General features: G+C 52.2%; 8 protein-coding genes across 8 annotated transcripts; 3 read left to right on the top strand and 5 right to left on the bottom strand.

Moving 5' to 3' along the window:
• The first annotated feature begins 549 nt into the window (after positions 1 to 549).
• C7974DRAFT_190978 (uncharacterized protein) lies at positions 550 to 2,395 on the top strand. Its single transcript, XM_046136599.1, has one exon. The coding sequence runs from the start codon at positions 969 to 971 to the stop codon at positions 2,298 to 2,300; it is 1,332 nt and encodes a 443-aa protein (XP_045997459.1). The 5' UTR covers positions 550 to 968; the 3' UTR covers positions 2,301 to 2,395.
• A 94-nt stretch (positions 2,396 to 2,489) lies between these two features.
• Positions 2,490 to 3,926, bottom strand: C7974DRAFT_463598 (uncharacterized protein; the record flags this gene model as incomplete). Its single annotated transcript, XM_046146239.1, has 4 exons — positions 3,488 to 3,926; positions 3,328 to 3,434; positions 3,116 to 3,272; positions 2,490 to 3,064 (listed from the first exon to the last, which is right to left on the bottom strand). The coding sequence occupies exons 1-4, from the start codon at positions 3,786 to 3,788 to the stop codon at positions 2,490 to 2,492; spliced, it is 1,140 nt and encodes a 379-aa protein (XP_045997458.1). The 5' UTR covers positions 3,789 to 3,926.
• C7974DRAFT_395002 (DUF967 domain-containing protein) lies at positions 3,927 to 5,016 on the top strand. The gene is made up of 2 exons (XM_046141941.1): positions 3,927 to 4,460; positions 4,508 to 5,016. Exons 1-2 carry the CDS (start codon positions 4,338 to 4,340, stop codon positions 4,979 to 4,981), a joined length of 597 nt encoding a protein of 198 aa, XP_045997457.1. The 5' UTR covers positions 3,927 to 4,337; the 3' UTR covers positions 4,982 to 5,016.
• Positions 5,017 to 5,263: 247 nt separating this feature from the next.
• On the bottom strand, positions 5,264 to 6,362 carry C7974DRAFT_359613 (cinnamoyl-CoA reductase; the record flags this gene model as incomplete). The annotated part of the gene is made up of 2 exons (XM_046139666.1): positions 5,264 to 5,922; positions 5,981 to 6,362. The coding sequence occupies 2 exons, from the start codon at positions 6,360 to 6,362 to the stop codon at positions 5,264 to 5,266; spliced, it is 1,041 nt and encodes a 346-aa protein (XP_045997456.1).
• Positions 6,363 to 7,773: 1,411 nt separating this feature from the next.
• On the bottom strand, positions 7,774 to 8,712 carry C7974DRAFT_310824 (enoyl-CoA hydratase/isomerase-like protein; the record flags this gene model as incomplete). Its single annotated transcript, XM_046138286.1, has 2 exons — positions 7,774 to 8,369; positions 8,451 to 8,712. 2 exons carry the CDS (start codon positions 8,710 to 8,712, stop codon positions 7,774 to 7,776), a joined length of 858 nt encoding a protein of 285 aa, XP_045997455.1.
• A 984-nt stretch (positions 8,713 to 9,696) lies between these two features.
• Positions 9,697 to 10,821, bottom strand: C7974DRAFT_336357 (uncharacterized protein). Its single transcript, XM_046139190.1, has 2 exons — positions 10,395 to 10,821; positions 9,697 to 10,338 (listed from the first exon to the last, which is right to left on the bottom strand). The coding sequence occupies exons 1-2, from the start codon at positions 10,573 to 10,575 to the stop codon at positions 9,851 to 9,853; spliced, it is 669 nt and encodes a 222-aa protein (XP_045997454.1). The 5' UTR covers positions 10,576 to 10,821; the 3' UTR covers positions 9,697 to 9,850.
• A 230-nt stretch (positions 10,822 to 11,051) lies between these two features.
• Positions 11,052 to 14,540, bottom strand: C7974DRAFT_454566 (P-loop containing nucleoside triphosphate hydrolase protein; the record flags this gene model as incomplete). Its single annotated transcript, XM_046145920.1, has 4 exons — positions 11,052 to 11,600; positions 11,652 to 12,323; positions 12,386 to 14,433; positions 14,480 to 14,540. 4 exons carry the CDS (start codon positions 14,538 to 14,540, stop codon positions 11,052 to 11,054), a joined length of 3,330 nt encoding a protein of 1,109 aa, XP_045997453.1.
• A 1,406-nt stretch (positions 14,541 to 15,946) lies between these two features.
• Positions 15,947 to 16,930, top strand: C7974DRAFT_277240 (uncharacterized protein; the record flags this gene model as incomplete). The annotated part of the gene is made up of 1 exon (XM_046137572.1): positions 15,947 to 16,930. A coding segment is annotated over one exon (984 nt), but the record flags the coding sequence as incomplete, so codon positions are not given.
• Positions 16,931 to 18,899: the final 1,969 nt, after the last annotated feature.

Below are 18,899 nucleotides of genomic sequence, written 5' to 3'. Positions count from 1 at the left end.
GGTAGAGATTTTGCCGGTCATCACGTGACATATATGCGATGAACTCCAACGTCGAGTACTTTGGAGGACAGTCTTCCTGCGTATCCAGTGACTAGTGACGTAGACCAAGGCTGTTCTTGTCTACTGATCTGACCGGAAGTCCGGCTTTCAACTCAAAGTAGCGGTGGTGGAAGTTCCCCGAGCACTCTGGCTGCAACGTGTAGCGTTCGAAAATTCATGCGGATCCGGTGCATGTCAGCTGCTCCCGCGGTGCTAAGGCTGCGTTGTATCCATAGTTTCTGCACCCCTCACATCGAAGTGGAGACCGTCGTGGCAGTGTCACAAAGACCTTGGAGGGCTGCTGTGCTCCTCGCGAACCCGTTCAGTGCAGCCGCAACTTAGACGAACACGCTGGACTGGTCGAGGTCTGTGGCACGACGACGCACCGAACGATCTCCCGTCCTCCGAGCTGATGCGAGCTGATCTCGAGCGAAAACCGTGCTGCCGCGGGAGCGGGCGTTTGCCGACGGAAAAAGTGGGAGAAGGCACGCCCGAGACCCAGCTGGGACAAGCGAGTGGCTTGACCGCCGTCATCCCGCGATCTTAGCGTGAAATTCCTCATTTCTCCGCACCTCCTTTCTCCGTCTGAAATCGATCCGTGACAACCGCACCGTAAAGCCTATAGGCTAGATGAGCGGTCTAGGCGAGGACTGTGCTGAAACATAAGACAAGGCGTGCTCCCGGACGTTGCGCGAAAATACTGCGAATCACCCAGCGTACCTGAACGCTTGGACACGAAATTTCTTTTAACTAAAATCAAGACTTTCCCCGACATTACCGTTCTGACTTGCGTATAAGTGCGAGATCCATTGCAACTTCCATAGCGACATTTCCAAGCGACTCTTGACTTGACCCCAGCGGCTTCCATTGCAACTCTTCCATGCAATACACCTCCTTGCGACAATTCCATCGACCCGGACACCTTGACCATGATGTCCTCTATGCCCTTCCGCTTCCTGGACCTGCCCGGTGAACTCCGCAACAACGTCTACGACCTCTTGCTGTGCTCATGGAACGACGAGCCCGAGTGCGAGCCCGGGTTCGTTGGTGGGCTGCGCAGGCGATCGCCCAGCTATGACGCCATGCCCCTGCTCCGAACGAACAAACAAATCCACGAGGAAGCGTTCGACTACATGATGAAGCGCAACCAGTTTGTGCGCGTTACCTGCCGAGGACTCGACGCCAGCAACCTATTTCTCGGCGATGAGATCATTCCCGCCGTCACGACCGACCCACGCAAAGCCAGGCAGTTCGAAGGCTACCTCATGCACTTCACCCTGTCAAAGCCCGCTATGTCATCTGGCTCGGTCAACTTCTCCGAGAGTGAGATTATGATGCTGCGTGCTGACCTGCCCTCGCTATGCCGACAGCTGGACATCGAGAGCGTCATGGCCGACGCCAACGCCACAGCCAACGAGCACCTCTCCATCCGGGCGAGCGTCTCCTTCAACCCCTTCCATGCGGACATGTTTACGCCCGCCATTCAGCAGCACCTGCTTGAGCCCATCGCCGCCCATGTCCGCGGCATCTCCAACCTCAGCATCAGCGGTCCCGTTTCCACTCCCATCGCCCAAGCCGTCGCCTCCCAAGTCGCGCAACCGCGATGGACAGACCCCAAAGCCACCCTAGACTCCATCCACACCGGAACCGACGTAGGCAAGCGCCAGTGGCAGAGCCGCGACTTCTACTCCGCGTCCGCGTCGTGGGCGTACTCAATGCGCACCCTCGAGCGCATGCGCCATAGTTCGTCGTGGCTCAGCCTCAAAGCGGCTGGCGGCGAGGATTTTGTTAACGCGACTGCGGATTTGTACTTCACGCTCAACTTGTTGCGTGCGGCGTTCCTGCAGGTCGACATGGCGGGCGAGTCGGCGAGCCGCGCGCTAGTGCGAAGGAATGCGGGCGCGAGCTGGGAGCACTTGAGGAAGTGCGAGACAGCGAGTGCGCGGTTCACACAGCACGCGGATGCCACGTGGACACCGAGTAACGAGCAGGCGAGCAAGATGCTGTTCAGGCAGGCGAGGTGCTTGAGGTTGTTGGGTGTGAGCCGGGATGTTGTTCGGGCTGTTACTCTGATCGAACAGGCTGCTGTTTTGGCGCCGGTCGACATGGTGATCAGGGATGAGAAGGACGCCGTAGGCAACTGGCAGGCGGAGGTTGAGGAGCTGCAGCGCGCGAGGCAACAGGCAGAGGCGGCCGAGATCAGCCAGCGCGCGTCGTGGTGGGGTTCGATTCGATCTGCAATTTCTGAGTTGGCATCGTGAGCTAGTGCAGCCCGATGTTTTGTAGTTATGATACCCATATGTACTTGTCAGTTCTCACACATTCACTTATACCACGGCGTGCCGGGATATACCTCACAAGTCAACGACCTCTGCAGCACACAACTTTCTAGATATACTCGCAGACCTGTTCTACAGAATGGGTGTCCACATCTAAACGTAGCTGGCCAATCATCGCCATGCTACGGTAGCGCCCTTCTCGTGAGACTCTCTGGCCAGCTCAATTATCCTCAGTACATCCCGCACCTCATCTGCCTTCACGGCCAGCTCGGCCTTGCCATTGATAGCATCAGCAACATCCTTGTAAAGCTGCATCCAGCGGCCCCTGACGGCAGGATATCTCCCCACATATCTCTGCGACTCCTTATCGAAAGTCTGCAAGCTGCTGTCGAACTCTTCGTACGTCGTGAGAGTACCGAGAAGCTTTTCTGACTCCAGACCAAAATCTGGATCGAGAGGCTGCGCACCGCGCTCAATCTGTTCCTCCTGAGGGCATGTGCTGCGCTGCTGGTACTTCACGAACGAGCCTTTCGTGCCCCGTAGCCAGAACTTGAGCTGCTTCTCCATGGGCGACACTACGGAGGTCTTGACAGTCACTAGCAAGTTCTTCTGTGGTCCGCCATATTGGAGTATGACGGTGAACGAGTCCTCGTTCTCGCTTTCAATACCTCGCTGTACACGGAAGAACGCTGTGACTGATGCTGGGCATCCGAACAAAGTGTAGGCTTGATCCAGGCTGTGCGTTCCTATCATCTAGGTTAGAAAACTCAACGCAGAGGATCGGCATTCGTTCATACCCAAACCATAGGTGAGTCCAGAGCCGGGTACGTACTCCTTAGCGGACAGATAGTGCAGCCAGGAAGGCCGGTCAAAGTCGTAGTGGATTTCCGCTTCGGTCATGTCTCCGAAAACACTCTTCTTCACAAGCTCCCTCACTGTCATAAAATCGCCATCCTGAATCACGATGTTGTCAGCTGACCGTGACTGGAAAGATGATCGGGTCACTTACATATCTCCTGTTTTGGAAGCAAGTGAGGATCAATCCTGTCTGCTTGGCAAGTTTGATAACCTCATCCGCCTCCTCGACAGATCTCGCAAATGGCTTGTCGACGATGACTGAATCGAGACGTTAGACGGGCATGTTTGGCAAAAATCACAGCTGAACGCACCGTGTTTCCCCGCCTTCAACGCTTGCGTCGCGAACGAAGCGTGAGTATCAGTGTGCGTTGCAACCACAACGAAGTTGATTTCAGAGTCAGCAAAGAAATCCTCCGCGTTCCTGTAGTGTTTGATGTTGGGCAGGTCGACGGTGCAGTGGGAGCCTTTTGGCGCAGACGCAAGATCTTTCGGTACCTCCGCTCTCTGAAGAACAGCTACAACCTCGTAATCGGGAAGGGCAGAGATGAAGGGCAGATGGAAAGACTTAGCAGCGAATCCGTAGCCTACGACACCGACTTTGATGGGACTCATGGTTGGATATCTGGCGAACAGAGGTAAGTACAAGACAAAGACGCCATAAACACAGTTCACCACCAAGTATTTAATTTAATAGCCATCCGCTACCCCTCATTCAATTCCACGACTGTACCGTATTTAGCGCGGAGTGTTGTTGATGTCGTCGTTCCAGGTCCACAATTATTATGACTCGTGTGCCGATGTTCACCCACAAGCGGCTATCCATCCCACCTTCGGACAAGACGCGACCTATTAAACGCGACTTGGCTCCATACTCGGCCTCCAATTGGGCGGCGTGCTCATGATTCGCCCAGGGAATGCGTTTGGCTTGCCCGGGACTCCGCGAACCTACTGCTACCATCTTTGTAATGGGATTTTGCCCCGCTTGGACAACATGGCTAATTGCAAGGGCGCTGTGGTGGTACTCGAAGGGACATATAAGATGCTGGACCGGTCCTCGAATTTACCCGCAGTCCTTTAGCCTCGTTCACAATCAATACTTTGCTAGACGAATTAGTCTGACCTTGCGTCAACCCGAATACATTGTTGGAATCAGACAGCATCATGACTTCACAGACTGGGCTTCGCCGTCGAGACTGGGCCGACGGCCATGGCATGCAAAAAGTTCTAGAAGCCAAGAAAGAAGTTGGACAGACACCAAAGCCAATCGCGCACCCTCCCAAGGATGTACGTCAAAAATGATGTCTAACGATGCGGAGGCTGACTGGAAGCAGGCAGCACTGGTAAAGGAGACCTGCGATTCATTCACGTTCGAGTCGTTCACAGAGGACGACGCATGGGAACTCGGTCACCTGCTGTATGCGCGGCTGCTACCACTCGCGCCGCAGCAGTCTACGTTGATCTCCATCTCGCTAGCCAGCAGCGGACAGGTGCTGTTCCAAACCGTGTGCGGGCCCAATGCAACGAAAGACAACGAGAACTGGGTCGCGCGGAAGCGCAACACCGTCATGCGTTGGGCCGGCAGCAGTTGGTACTGGCACTGCATCTGGAATGGCGATGAGAGCAAGTTCCGTAATCTGTTCAGCATGAGCGTGGAGGAATCGAGCAAGTACGCTATCCACGGGGGCGGTGTGCCCATTCGAGTCCGTGGTGTTGCTGGTATTGTAGCGGTAGTTTGTGTTTCTGGGCTCCAGCAAGAGGAGGATCACGGGGTTATTGTGGAGGTTATCAATGATAACTGGCATTGAGTTTGCACAATCAAAGCGAGTATCGTCGAATCCAATTTTGAGCGTCGTGAAGGCTCATGCAGCACCGTGACATAGTATTCCGTTCTATTGACTGAAGATATAGCGGCTCTCCCGTCTGTCAGGAACGAGCGTTGTTTTTTGTCTCGAAGTTTTCGATCTATCTAACTCTTCCAGTTTGACCGCGCTTTGACACTTTAAAGTATTTGCTATGTCGTCTAGTGTATACACCCATGTGCCAGCTATAGAGAGGTCCGCAAACTTTGGCAATTACCGATACACTATTTAGCTACTAGTACTAGCAGCCCACGCCGCATAGTGGTCTCTGAAGACCTTCTCCAGTGGATGGTATGTGATGCCCAGCTCCTCAACACTCCTACTGCGATCGACGTTGTACCCAATGCCAATGTTGCCTGACACCCACTTCATCGAAACACCGATGAATGGTGCTGCAGCGTAGACCATCAGCTTTGGCAAGTTCCGTGTAGGCAACAGCTTCGGCTGCTTATGCACTGGCCGTACATAGTTCGCCATATCCAACAAGCTAAGACTGCGTTCGCTTGCAACGATGTATCTACCCTTCGCATTGATGTTTTCTCCCGCCCTGACATGTGCTTCAGCAACATCGAGCACATCTGCAACAGGATAGTGAAGCTCGGGCGTGCCCATCTTGTTCTCACCGCGATACATGGCTTCTAGCATGTAGAGGGATCCAGATGTAGAGTCGGGCGATAGGGATGGGCCAACGACAAGCCCTGGGTTAATGACGACAAGGTCCCAGCGTGTCTGAACGTCGCAAATCTTCCAAGCCTCGCGCTCAGCAACTACTTTCGAGTAACTGTAGGGGTTGTTGCTTGCGGAGCTGGTTTCATTCCAATATTTTTCTGAGAGGGTGCTATTATCCATCTTAAGAACCTCGATACTGTCACCATACACAGCAGCGACTGGAGAGATCATTAGATACATGTAAACGCTGTGTCGAAGGGGGAAACCAGGACTCACTAGATGATGTCAAAATGACGCGCTTTACGCTACTTGTCTTGTCGACAGATTGAAGCACATTTCGGGTTCCATTCAAGGCTGGCTCAACGCAGTCCTTCATTCCGTCCTTAATCTGCTGTGGAACCAAGAACGGGGACGCGACGTGGTAGACAATATTGCAGCCCCTCATTGCACTAAAGAATGAGCCATCCCTCATAAGGTCGGCTTCAAATAGCGTAAGCTTGTTTGGATATTCTACCTGAAGATCTAGCAACGGCTTGCACTTATCAGGATTTGTCAAGCTGCGCACAGTGGTGTGTACGTTATGGCCATGCTCGAGTAGCATTTTGACCACGTACATACCGATGAAACCTGAGCCGCCTGTAACCAGTGCCGTTGACATGATGATCGAAGTGGACGTTGGGATGCAAATGAATTAGCGTAGATGTCAGGTCGCAGATACCTAGTGGATAAGGTGGAACGCTGTACGGTCTGTATTGTGAAGACTACTGTTAACAATATATAGCTGAAGACCAAGAAGACAATGATCAAGAAGCGGAGTTAATACTGCAAGCACCCTATTTCCTTTACATTTCCTATCGCTCTCTTCTTAGTATTATCAATGCTCCTAAATTTCAATGTTCTCTGGTCGACCGCCCTGTACATACTGTCATGCGCTAATGTCGTTAAACCCGTTACTCAAACTTTAGAAGCGGCTAAATGGTTGTCCCGGAGCCGTAAATCGTGGATTAGTGAACATGACAAGATTTGCATCGCCGGGCACGAATGTGTCATGACTGACATGGACTTAAGCTCGGAAAATGATTTCACGTCAGCAAAGGCTGTCAGCTACGTTTTACACAAGGGATGTGTCAGTAGGTCTAGGTGAGGGTTTCAGGGAGAAAAGATGCAACTGGATTTCGGTTTCAAATGTGGTACGATCTACGTCGACGTTCCTGACGCAAACGTCTCTTTTCTTCACATCGAATTCTAGGCAAGTGCACAGCCTATGAGCAAGTACGCCGTCCGAATCGTGGTGTCGAATCTTGTTGTATTCCTTCTGAGAACTTCAATATACATCGATGCATAAATTCTACTGCAAAGCAGTTATGCCACGCCACGTACGTAGTACCGTCGGGAATATATTTTCGGCCAACTGCACTATTCTGTAGCGGTAAGCTAATCTATTAACAGTTCCAGCTGCTCGGAATAGGTTTCTGCCACCTAGTACACATGTCCGTGTCCAGACTCATGGTAGATATGCAGCTTCACATTGCACAGTTGCTGCTGCAATAGGCAGCTATAAGGCGTATGTGTAACATATTCCGTGCCATTGGTGATCAGAACAGGGTTATCTATTTGCTTGAGCCGTTCGAAAAACCTTGCATCAGACTCGAAACCGCCTACAGCGGCTTGCTGCACCTAACCTCCCGCTTAACTGAGAAAACTTGTCTTGGCTTTACCCTCGACTTTTCGCTCCCGTGTTCTTCTCCACCACGCTCTTCCGAGAGCCCTGCTACTTTAGGAAGGCAGATATGTAGTTTCATCATATCTCTCCAGCAGGCGACTCTTGGACAGCCATATCACTTCTGATCATCAGCAAATGCCAGTCCTGGAGTCACCACTACCTGAGTAAAGCTAGACTGTGTTCCAGCCAGAAAGATCTTGTTTATCATTCTTAAGTTTAAAGAGTTTTTTAGTCTAACAAAATAGCAAATATTAATTACTTAGGAAACCCCATCTATACACAGCACCTCTGTATCGCTGTATCGACCCTAGCCAATATGCAGAATTCGTAGATTCTTGACGCCTGATTACTGATTGTACAGGAGGGGAACGATTTCCCCCAGGTACAATTCAGCATCTCCAGCTGATTGATTGTTTGTCAGCTCCAGCATATCTCCAATAAGAGCCTGCGCAGCCGGTTGAGAGACAGCCTCCAAGAACCGGTTCGCGTCCCCCACTGTGTCTGCGAGTTGCGGTCTCGAAGCGATGTTGATGGATTGCTTGACCAGTCCAAGAGCCGAAGTCGGATACAAGACTAAGACGGAAAGTATTTCGTCGATGTAGGCATTCATCTCGCGGTCGCTATCAAAAGCCTTGTTGATCCATCCCATACGCTCGGCATCTTCGGCTAGAATATCCTTTCCAGTCAGGATATACTCCATAGCACGGCCACGACCGATCAATCGGGGAAGGTACTGGCTACCTCCGCCACCAGGAACAAGCCCCAGTCCAATCTCTGGCTGCCCAAAGCGTGAATGGGATTTGACCGCAAAGCGCATATCAAGCGACACGAGAAACTCGTTGCCGCCACCACGCGCCACACCGTTGACGGCGCCGATGGTGACCTGATTCAGGTTTGTCATGTTGTGGAGCAGCTCAGCGGTTCGCTGGGCAATGGTAGGATCTGAGATCGTCAGTAATCGATTGCCTCCAAAGGTTGACTGTAGATGATAGAGCATGTCTTTGTCTCGAGAAAACCACTTACCAAAAGGTTGTATCAGAAGATCCAAGTGAGCCATGAAGTACAAGGGGTTATCGCTCGTAAAAAGAATGACTTTGGTATCGGTGTCATTCTGAAGTCTCTGGACGATGTCGGTGAGACCAGTCAATGCATCTTGACTCCAGACATTGATTTCTGAGTCGGTGTTGTTGAACGCAATCTGTAGAACGCCAACTTTGGATTGGTCGATTCTTAGTCCACGGTAGACGGGCAGATTCACAGCAGCAATCGATGAAGCAAGCGACATAAGAGCCCAAGATCGGGACCAAAAGGAAGGTGCCATCGTGATTTCGGAAAGAGCGTTGGAAGTACAATGACTTTGGCAGGAGTCGCAAAATTGTAGATTTGGAAAGGATGAAGAAGTCTTGTGGTGTCGTGGTTATTGTTCGTTCTATACCAATGCCAGAGACTTATATGCAGTCAATTCCTTAGTAAGACTCAAATCATTCAAGGGATATATCAAAGGCACGATGCTATGATTGCTAGATTCTCATTTCCGATGTATTAGACCGAGCTGGATCAGAGCAACCTCGAAAGAATCTCTCCGAAGCCCTCATCTCGCTCAATCATGCCTCTATCTTTAGAATCGGCATATCAGATGCTCCGGACTTCTTAACTCCAGGTCCAGGCGGTCCGAACTTCTGCTGTACCGCAAATCTCGGCTCACTTTGTAATCTTCGGCTCGCTTCCGTATTCGCATTATAATTAGTTCAACTCTGTCGGTAGCGTGGTTGTTAGTGCCTTTGGGTCAGATGTTCCTCTTGTTCAGAGCTGGAAGCTTGAGAACGTGGCCTGATGCAGTGAGGCGAATTATTCAGCAATTATTGTCATGCTCTCTCCACTGTGGCTCGCCTAAGCCTCCAAGCATACGCATTCTCGTCGTGCGTGCATGTACGCATACTTGACGCGAAACAGTTGCGGGATGATTACAACAAGCTGTCAAGCCCGGCAAAATTCCTGCTCCTAGCCGCACGTTACGGGAGCCAATCTTAGACTTTTTCTATCCAGTCAACAGATATCTTTTCGTGCTGCGGACATCCACCACGTGTCATTATCCACCTTCCCGAGCTTCCCTTGACTCCTTATGGCCAAAACCCAAACTTAGCCTGGAACTTCAACCCGAGTCTAAAAGCCCAAAGGTGCTGTAGAAAGTACGCTTGCCATTTGCAAATCCCAGAGTCAGGCATTACAGCCCATGCTTACTTGAACCCCACTTCGGAGCGCTATTACTCATCTTTGACATCATATGCATTTGAAGTTAAGGTTGAAATTGAATATGTTCGAGTAAAAGCCACAATTAACAACGCGAGGCTCGCTCCGCGATCTCTCTCACGACATTATTTCGAGGTGTTGGCAAAGGTGGAAACACTCAGCCGTAAGATGCATTACTTGTACTGCGTGAATGCTACATGCCACAAGGTCGCACCCTGCGGCCCGTTTCCCAGTAGAGGAGCCATCTTCTGAAACACCTCCAACTTGGTAAAGTTCACATGTGACTCAACACTCGGCCAGCCAATGAAGGTCATCCGTCCTTTTCCCTCCACGCCATCGCCTAGACTCTCATACTTCTGAGGTTCAATGATCCAACCTCCGTTTATGCCCTGACTCGGTACGTTAGGCGTTTTGGCGACAAGGTCTTTGAACTTGGCGAACTGAGCATCGTATTCGGCTGAGGTGTACGTGGCGCTAAAGTACCCACTGAGGCATTCTGTGACGGGCGCACACAACGGATTGGCAGACGGCTTTGTAACGGGAAGCGTGACGTGGAATGACTTTGGAGGACCAGCGAGGAGTTCTGTGTGCAGGGTCTCTTGAAAGAGCCGATGCTCAGGGGTCGCGATGAATGCCTTGTGTGCGTTCAGAGACTCCCATTCTTTCGGAAGGTCAGCTATGGCCAGCACGAACGAACGGGACGAAGAGATTCCTTACCAGTAACTACTTGCAGAACATCTGGGTTCTCAGTCTGTCGGCCCCAAAAAAGCGACTTAAGGCCTGGCTGCTTCCCGAGAGTATCGAGCGTTGCCTCCCACGCTCTTCTGTCTTGGCCAGTCGCCAGGTCGACACCTCCTTTTAGCGGAAGGTATTCGATCTGAACGGTGGTTCCACACATAGTTGCGAGTAAGTTGCAGATCAGGAGAACTGTTCAAGACCTGCCAATTAGTTGTGACGATTGTCAGGAGGAAAGGTGTTCGTAATTAAAGAGAGACGATGGCTACGCTGCAAAGAAAGGTGCCAGCCTAGATTATGATGCCTTGGACAGGGGGTGAGCTTGCTAAGCTTGATTACAGAGCAGTCGTAGTAAGCAGTCTTGAATAGTCGGCGCGATCGAAATTGAGTTAGAAGTCCACCACGTGGCATTGAGAACGATGAGTTGCTTTATCAGGTTAGCATACTATAGTGGTCGAAAGGCAGGTTCCTGGTTAGCTGAATCAGGGATAGTTGAAATGATAGGTATATCCGTGCACTAGAGTATGGGCGAGCAAATCGGTACGGATTGGGCGAACCTTGTCTTCTACCTTGAGTCTAACTGCTAATCATTGTCAATTGATCCAAACCTTTCGATGCACTGCTAACCTCCGAACTGCATCAGCTCCGCATCTGTGCACTCCTCTCCTGCAAGCCGTCCAAGTCATACGGCTGGAATTGATGTTGCCACTGCACGACTTCCTGCCGAGAGTACATGAGATCAACTAGCTTGATCAGCGGGTTGGTGCCCTTCTTGATCAACTGCTTACGTCCTCCTTCCTTGTCGAGCAGAGCGGGATCATTTGCTGCTGGCTCGGCGCCCTCGTATACGTAACAGCGCTCGGCCCAGTACGTGTGGTTGCCGACAAGGATAGACATCTGCTTTGCGCGTGTGATAGCGACATTCATCCTCTTCAGGTCGGCCGCAAAGCCAAAGGGGTTGAGCCTGGAGGTGAAAGCTGCAGAGAAATGGACGATGACCAGATCAGCCTCGCCGCCTTGGAAGCTGTCGACGGTGCAGACTTCAACTCCGGGACATAGCCAGTGTAGGTACGTCTGCAGACGCTCGACCTCGTAGGCATATACGCTGATGACCTTCACATTCTTCGCCCCAAAGTATGGTGCGAAAGCGCGAGCGAGCCTCACTACAGCAGCGGTACCGTTGGGGTTCTAGAGGGAAGTTCCTTCAACCTGCTGGGTGTACGCGCCGGGTGTGTCGACAAACCAGACACGTCCTCCGCCCTCTGCGAGTGGAAACTGTTTTTTGAACAGGCCCCCCAAAATCTGCGTAATCTCATCACTGTCCTCAATCAGCTTCCCAGCACCCGCGTGCGCCGGAAACTCGACGAGGCCCGACTCAAAACCCGCGTCCTTGTATACGATCATCGATGGCGCGACGAGGATTGCCGGATGGGAGCGATAGCTCAGGTTGAGCTTGATGTGCGCAAATTCCTTGCGCTTGGTGAGCCGCTCAAGAGGAGAGAGTGCCACTTGCTGGCCATATGGACTGGACCTCGCGGACATGACAACCGGCCCCAGTTGCTTAGTGTCGCCACAGATCAGAACGCTCTTGAGGTCCCGCTGCTGTACGAGAGGAATCAGAAAGATTGGTTCCGTGGCCTGCGATAGCTCATCGAAAATGAGCACTTCTGCATCGAATGTCACACGCTCTTCGAGCCTTGCAGCGGCGGCGGCCGTGATACCAAGCAGCAGGAGCTCGTCCGGCTTTACAGCGTGCTTGAAAACCTGACTCTTGATCGACGCCTCGGATTCAATGTCCTCGTTAGGCGGCTTGAGCTTTTCGGTTCGGAACGCGCTCTCATGCCTCGCGCGCGCATCTAGCCACGCCTTGCGATCTTTCGCAAGCGGGTTGTCCGAGTTGGCAGCAAGCCACTTGGCTTCGAGATACGCGCTGGTATACTTCAGGTTCTCACGCTTAATCGACGAGGTGATACCAGAAATCGCTCGTCGATGTTACCATCCTTCAGCTGGTCGGCAATGCTCTCCTCTACTGAGGCCGCACCAAGACGAAGGATTGTGGGCAGCAGATGCGGATGGTGCTTCTCCAGGTATGCAATTACCTTGCTGAAGACCTGGCACACGCCATTGTTCGACTGAGCGCAGATCATGATTCTCACGCCCATGAGGATGAGCGCACATGCGATGCCACTCATGACGTACGACTTCCCGCATCCAGGTAGGCCTTCAACAGCCAAGAGACCTCCAGGTGACCCCCGAAGCAGTAGTAAGTATGCCTTGTATTGGCGTGTATTGAACATTGCAGGGATCTTGTTGAAGATTTCGTCGACGATGGCCTGCGTCGCGTCGCCTGGCGACTGCTTGGCTTTCCAGTCTCCGAAGATGTCTGGCGAATCGTCTTGGACCAAGTCACCGCAGACGACGTTGCCGACGTGAAACGCCCTCCGCTTGCTGATGTCGTCAGGAGCATCGCTGCGGGTCTTGGTCAGTGTTGCGGCGCCGGAGATGGCCCCAAGAAGTCGGTCACCAGACATATCGATGGTCTCTGTGGTGATTATGACCTCGTGTGTCTTAGCTGCAGGAGGTGAATAGAGATACCGACCCGGCGGCTGGCTTGCAAACACCATGTCATAGTCTTTGACACAGTTTTTTGCAACTGTGCCTTGCCAGGCGTCATTCTTCTCGAGAGATTCCCCATTGATCCACAATTGCACGAGTGTGCCCGGTGTTGGAATGACCTGCGCGTCATCGCGAGCGTGCACACCAGCAAGCTTGACCTTGATAATGTAGCGGTCGTCGTGAACACGCTCAAAGACAGCGGGGTAGGTTTGAGTGTCGTTGAACTGCTGCCTGTGCCTGAGGGGCTCATCCTCCATCTCCATCAGAGTTGCTGCGGCCATAGTCGACTCGTAGGCAGTAACCCCAGCAAAGCGCGTCTTCGCCTCGTTCCACACCTGTCTGAACTGGCCGTCCTTTATATGAAGCCATGGTTGACGCTCTGGCCAAGGGCGCCGCAGGTGCGTCACGGGTGGCTTGTTGGGAGGGGTCTGGAACTTCTGCCACGGGCTTTGTATGTCTGAGCGCTCATACGAAGGGTGGAGATTCCAATACCAGTCTGTATTGATCTTTCCAGGCGACTCTCTACCGAGTGTCCGGTTGAGAAGTGACGTGAAGTTATTGAAGTAACGCTGGCTGTCATTGGTAAGGCCAACAAACACCCAGAAGACGATGACCTCGGCGGCCTTCATCTTGACAATAGCATCTTGAATCTGCTCACGATGCTTTGTTGTCCTGGGACGGTAAGGCTCCTGATCGCCAACTTTGAGCGTATCTGGCGGATTCCAGTCTAGAGCGGCGTCGGAGAAGTGTGAGAAGTCCTTGCTACGGTTGGCAGGACGAGAGCTGCGTCGCAGTTCCACTCGTACAAAATCCTGCCTCCTGCCATTGTTGAAGAAGTGCTCGTCATCTTGAGCCTTGAATTGCAACTTCTTCATCATAACGGCTTGCAGTTCCTTGGCCAAAGAGGCGCTTGCCAGGCTGCGAATGTTGAAGGTGTCGAATCGAAGACCTTCTAGCTTATCAAGGTCGAACTCGATGGTATCGTTGGCGCTAATCTCCTCGTAGTCTATCTCCGTGGACTGTTTGCCCTTTTTGACGCGCACTCCTAACATAGGCAGCGAGGCACACTCTTGGAAGACAAGTCTCATGTCGCTCGTGGCCTTGTTAAAGTTCCCCCAGGCCTGGTCGCCGACCTCGATGACGCAAGGTAATGCACCAACAGGACGTGCTTCATGATTTCGCCGGGAACCCAGCTTCTCTGTACGATTGAATGGAGGAGAACAACCGTCAAGATCATGCATATTGTAGCTGAAATACTGCTGGTGCTTTTCGCCGGCCATGTCAAACTTGACGAGCTTGCGCACCGTAGGCAGTTCATCGCTCGAGCTCCGTTCGCGTTTCGCACGCTTGAGAGCGATTGGCAGACTTGTTGCTGCAGCCGAAACGATCGCGGGCGTGTCAGCAGCTGTTATACGGTTAGCAAGTTCTGGAGCATGGGGTGATGATCATACCGACGGCTTCGGGGGCTACATCAGAGCATTCGCCCTCCTCAGAATACTCGTCAGAAGACATTTCTGAGTGATTTGGGCGGTGTAAGGTGCAAGGAAGGATTTGCACCAGGTGGGGTGTTTGTTTGTAGCGCGGCGCGGCAAACTGTTCTTTCACTTCACTTGCCAAGACGTACCCAGAGTTTTCTAGTTACACCCAGCCACTTCTTAGACCAGGCTACTGCGGCTGGAAAGTCTAAATACCCATTACATCCAGAACGAAGTTTCTGGTTGCAGTTGCAGGAGAAGTAAATGCTGTCGTCCCGTCAGCTCTTCAAGATGTCGGTGTGACTGCAACCCGATACGGCGGCGTCGAAGATTGACGCGGGTCCCGAGTACTTGTAGTGTATCCATGCACCGTGTGAAGCCATTCTTTGTGAATGTCACCCTGATCACAGTTCAGACCGGAGCACGAGCGGCTCAAACTCATCCTGGGTTCCTGTCCTCAGGTCGCGCCTTCCATTTGAGGTCAGAAAGCTCACGTGCGCGCTAGTCTCCGAGCAGCTCTGGGTATTTGAAGACCTCCTCGCTCGCTTTTGTTTCTTTTCTCTAGACTTCTGCGAGATCTTTGCCCATCCTCCCAGCGACGAGAAAGCGCTCTTTATACACATTTCAGCAACGAGTTTGAATCCCGGCTGACTTCTCATTGCAGGCTCACCTCATCTCACCTCACCTCACCTGTCCTGGATACCTCCGTGCCGACCCTCGCCCATCACAATGTCTGCCCCCAACGACAGCAGCACCTCCCAGCAGGATGGCGACCAGGAGTATCTCAAAGGGCTCTACAAAGCATTTCTGGATGACATGAGCGCAGATAAGCACTTTGAATTTGTCAGTGTGCTCTGGACAAAGATGACAGCCGCAGAGACAGAGCTCGCACTAGCGCGTGCTGAGAAACAGACGCAACAGTCAATCAGCGTGCTCTCGGAAAGCTTCAACGCCAGCCTTGCCATGACCGACCAGCTTCACCAAGACAAAGCCGACGCGATCAGCAGTAGTCATCATGAAGAAGTGACACGCTTGACGGAAGAGCTCAGGATGGCGAACGAGCGAGCCAATGTAGCCAACAACCGCCATGCAAGCGCCCTCCGAGAACTCGAAGCCTCTCGGACCTATGGGGAGATTGCCCGTGATATCAGCACCTAAGATTTCCAGGGAGCTCTTCGTACAAAGGACAAGGTTATCGGCGATCAGGGGCGTCATATCGATAATTTGCAATTCGAGATCCAGCGTTTGCAGTCTGACCTCGGTCGCTCGGAAATGCAGTCCGTCGACTTCAAGAAACAGCTCTCCCAAGATGGCTACAAAGCGCTTGCGCAGAAGCTGATGGCGACCGAGCTAGACGCATGGGCTGGCAAGCGCACTTTCGGTGACCAGGACAAAGAGCGCCACTGGATGATTGCGGTCGTGAACGACATTTTGGAGTCCATGTACCCGAGCATCATCAAGTCTGTTGGCTGGGGCAATGTGGCCAAAGAGAGGAGAACTGATCCCGTCCTCGCATCCATCCTCGACAACCTGTGGGACCAGTCCAAGCACCAGCCGGGCATATACCATCAACAAATTGTCGACGATAACGGCGATTCGCCATCTGGTCTTGAGATCTTGGAGGTGGTCAAGCACATTCTGCGATACGTCAAGGGCTGTGGCAACGCAGCGCTGACAAAAGACATCAGAACTCGCGAAATGGCTCCAGTGGACAACGGTCTCGTCAACGCCATCGACAACCTCCACGCTCAAGACGGCCCAAGCCCACGCAGCCAAGTCACAATGGGAGTCACGCAGCAGCCAGGCTTTCCGTACCGTCACTACTTGTGGACGGAGATCTATCCTTCTCCCGTGAGGGCGAAGAAGGCTAACGAGTTCGATGACGGGCAGCTCCAAATCTCGCCCGCTAAGCCGAATCGCTATTGGCGTTTGGTTGACAGGCGCGTTAAAGTCACCATCGCTTTCTGTCGAAACCTGCGAGAACGGATTAAGCAGCTCTCTCCCGTCGACCAAGCAAAACCCCTCGAATGGCCTTTGGTCGAGGTTGGCTATTCTAACAACTGCGTCAACCGTTTGTACGAACACGCAAGCCACTACAACTCGAACTATTTGATGGGCTTGTTCGACGCATACCTGACTGAGCTTCGTTCCCGGCAGCCAGGCACCATCAAAAAGGCGTACCACATCGACCAAACGGTCATATTCCTCATCTTCCAGCCGTGGATGGCCGAGCTGGCCAAGATCGCCATGATCAAGCTGGCCGAAGCATACCTGGAGAACGGTGGTGGTTTCACACACTACCCGCCCGGCCTGAGCAACTCTTCGGCATACTCTGTCTCGTCGCTTGTGTGGAGCAAAGCTGAAATGTACGTCGCCCAGAACTTGGCACGGAACATGAACAGAAAGAAAGAGCTCGAAGCAACAGAAGAGCTACTCCGTAAAAGAAAGGCCGAGGACCGAGCAGCTTGGGAGAGGGTTGGAGCCGGCATCCAGAACTTCAGAAGGCTCACTCAAAAGATGACCGAGGCTCTGGAGTCGTCTGAAATCGACGAGTACAGCAGCATGGGACAGCGCCTCAAGGAAGCTCAGTCGAAAGGCGATCGCACCGAAGAGATCAGGGAGCTTGTTCCGAAGGCTCAGGCTGCAATTGAGAGCGCCAGAGAAGGGGTGGCCTTGGAGAAGGAAATTGTTGGAATGACGCAGAGAGTTGCGACGATGCTGCCTGCGAAAGCACAGCTTGCGGAGATCGCCCGGGAGTTTCAGATGAGGTTCCCCGATTTGGTAAAAAAGAAGGGGGTAGAGGAGGACGTCGAAATGACTTCTGACCGGGATGACTAGGCTGTAGATTTTAATTGTGTCCTGTAGATTTTGAGAGCTTAGCTTCAAACGGTGTGATTGAGTCAATTGTATTTGTTTTCAGTCATGAACAGATCAACGCATACAGACCAGAGCATACTGTAGTCTCCCTTGGATTGTTGGAGACAATCTTTGGTCTTACTGGACGAGTAACCATAAGCTTGTTGTAGACATTTGGATGCCGCCACACTGATCAAACCCTACGTATCGTCTTTACTGTCTTAGTACAGTGTGACTGGAGGAATTGGACGAACGATAAGTACTTGATTTTGAAACTGAGAGGCAGAATCATGGCCGTTGTGATCGGTTGAGAAAATTTGAAGGTCGCTACGAGGCTATTAGACGACTTTCGTACGTCCTTATCCAGAACCAAAGTGTACTACTATCTTTCTCGAAGTAAAGTGACCGGATCCTCTGATCCTATTGGACTTGCATCATCCAACAAACAAGCCATGCCAGTGGCGACTGTTAAATGGCGAAGACAAACTATCGACTGGTTCTGAGGTCGCCGAGACTCTGCATAAGCCATGCCTGCAACATCTTGTCTTCACCAGATGTCATCTAACTCTAGATGGTGCCTACGCCAATACGGGTGGTACGACTTCAGCTGCTGTTGCCGAATCGTGGAGCTGAGACAAAATATGAACCAAACTGGTCGAAGACAAAGCCTCGATTGTGGAGGAACCGCTACGCTAAACTGCTTTTCGACAAGGCTGATCTTGGCACTCGCTTGGGGGAATCTAGCCGGGCTGAAGCTCCAGGCTAAGCATTCCAAGATTGACTTGGCTTCCAAAGGGAGATACGCGATGCCTAGATCAGCTTGACTCGTTCAGTGTTGTGGGGCTTTGGACTTCGAAGCGCACAGACCGGCTGGTCTGTCCTCGCGCTTTGCGGGCCTCGCTATCAGCCTCGCCGGCGCCACCACTCGCATAATCGCCTGACATTGCGCAATCGCGACGACGACCCAACGTTTTTCACCAGCTAGGTGACGATATCAGCTCGCTCCACAATATGCTGAAGCGCCGTCTACCAGGTATCACATCGCGCGTATGCTTGTAGCCCGTCAAGAATTCTGGATCACGCTGAGATACTGCATCCCTCGAGTGGAACACACGTTCTCTGGACGCACCATTAGTCCTCAAATGTCCTTCCTTCAAGGTGCACCAAAGTCCTTCGTCCGCTTGGTTAGCTTGCAGCGTTCGATATTGCATCATTTGCCTCGTCGCTTTGCAAAAAGATCTCATGTAACGCCGCAATGTACCGCGTTGACTGATCGCCTTCGTCTTGCAGGTCACGGCGGACCATTGAATGACTGCTTTTCTAGTGGATTGCGGCTGGGTCGTACACGAGGATGCCCAGAACAAGCCTCAACAAGCGACGCTGGACCTATCTCGATCCACTCTCCAATGCTCGGCAACTACTTTCCCAATTGCTAGACTCCGTGTCAACTAGCTCTGTTCCAACTTACCCAACTCCCTCAGCTCTCATCGCCAAAAGAACCATCTCCTTATGAGAACCATTTGATCACTAATCAATCCAT

The sequence above is a fragment of the Boeremia exigua genome (genome assembly GCF_020726555.1).
Source record: "Boeremia exigua strain MPI-SDFR-AT-0100 chromosome Unknown C7974scaffold_6, whole genome shotgun sequence".
NCBI lineage: Eukaryota > Fungi > Ascomycota > Dothideomycetes > Pleosporales > Didymellaceae > Boeremia > Boeremia exigua.
Note: the sequence above shows the minus strand (reverse complement) of the source record. Positions and strands in the feature narration are given on the sequence as shown.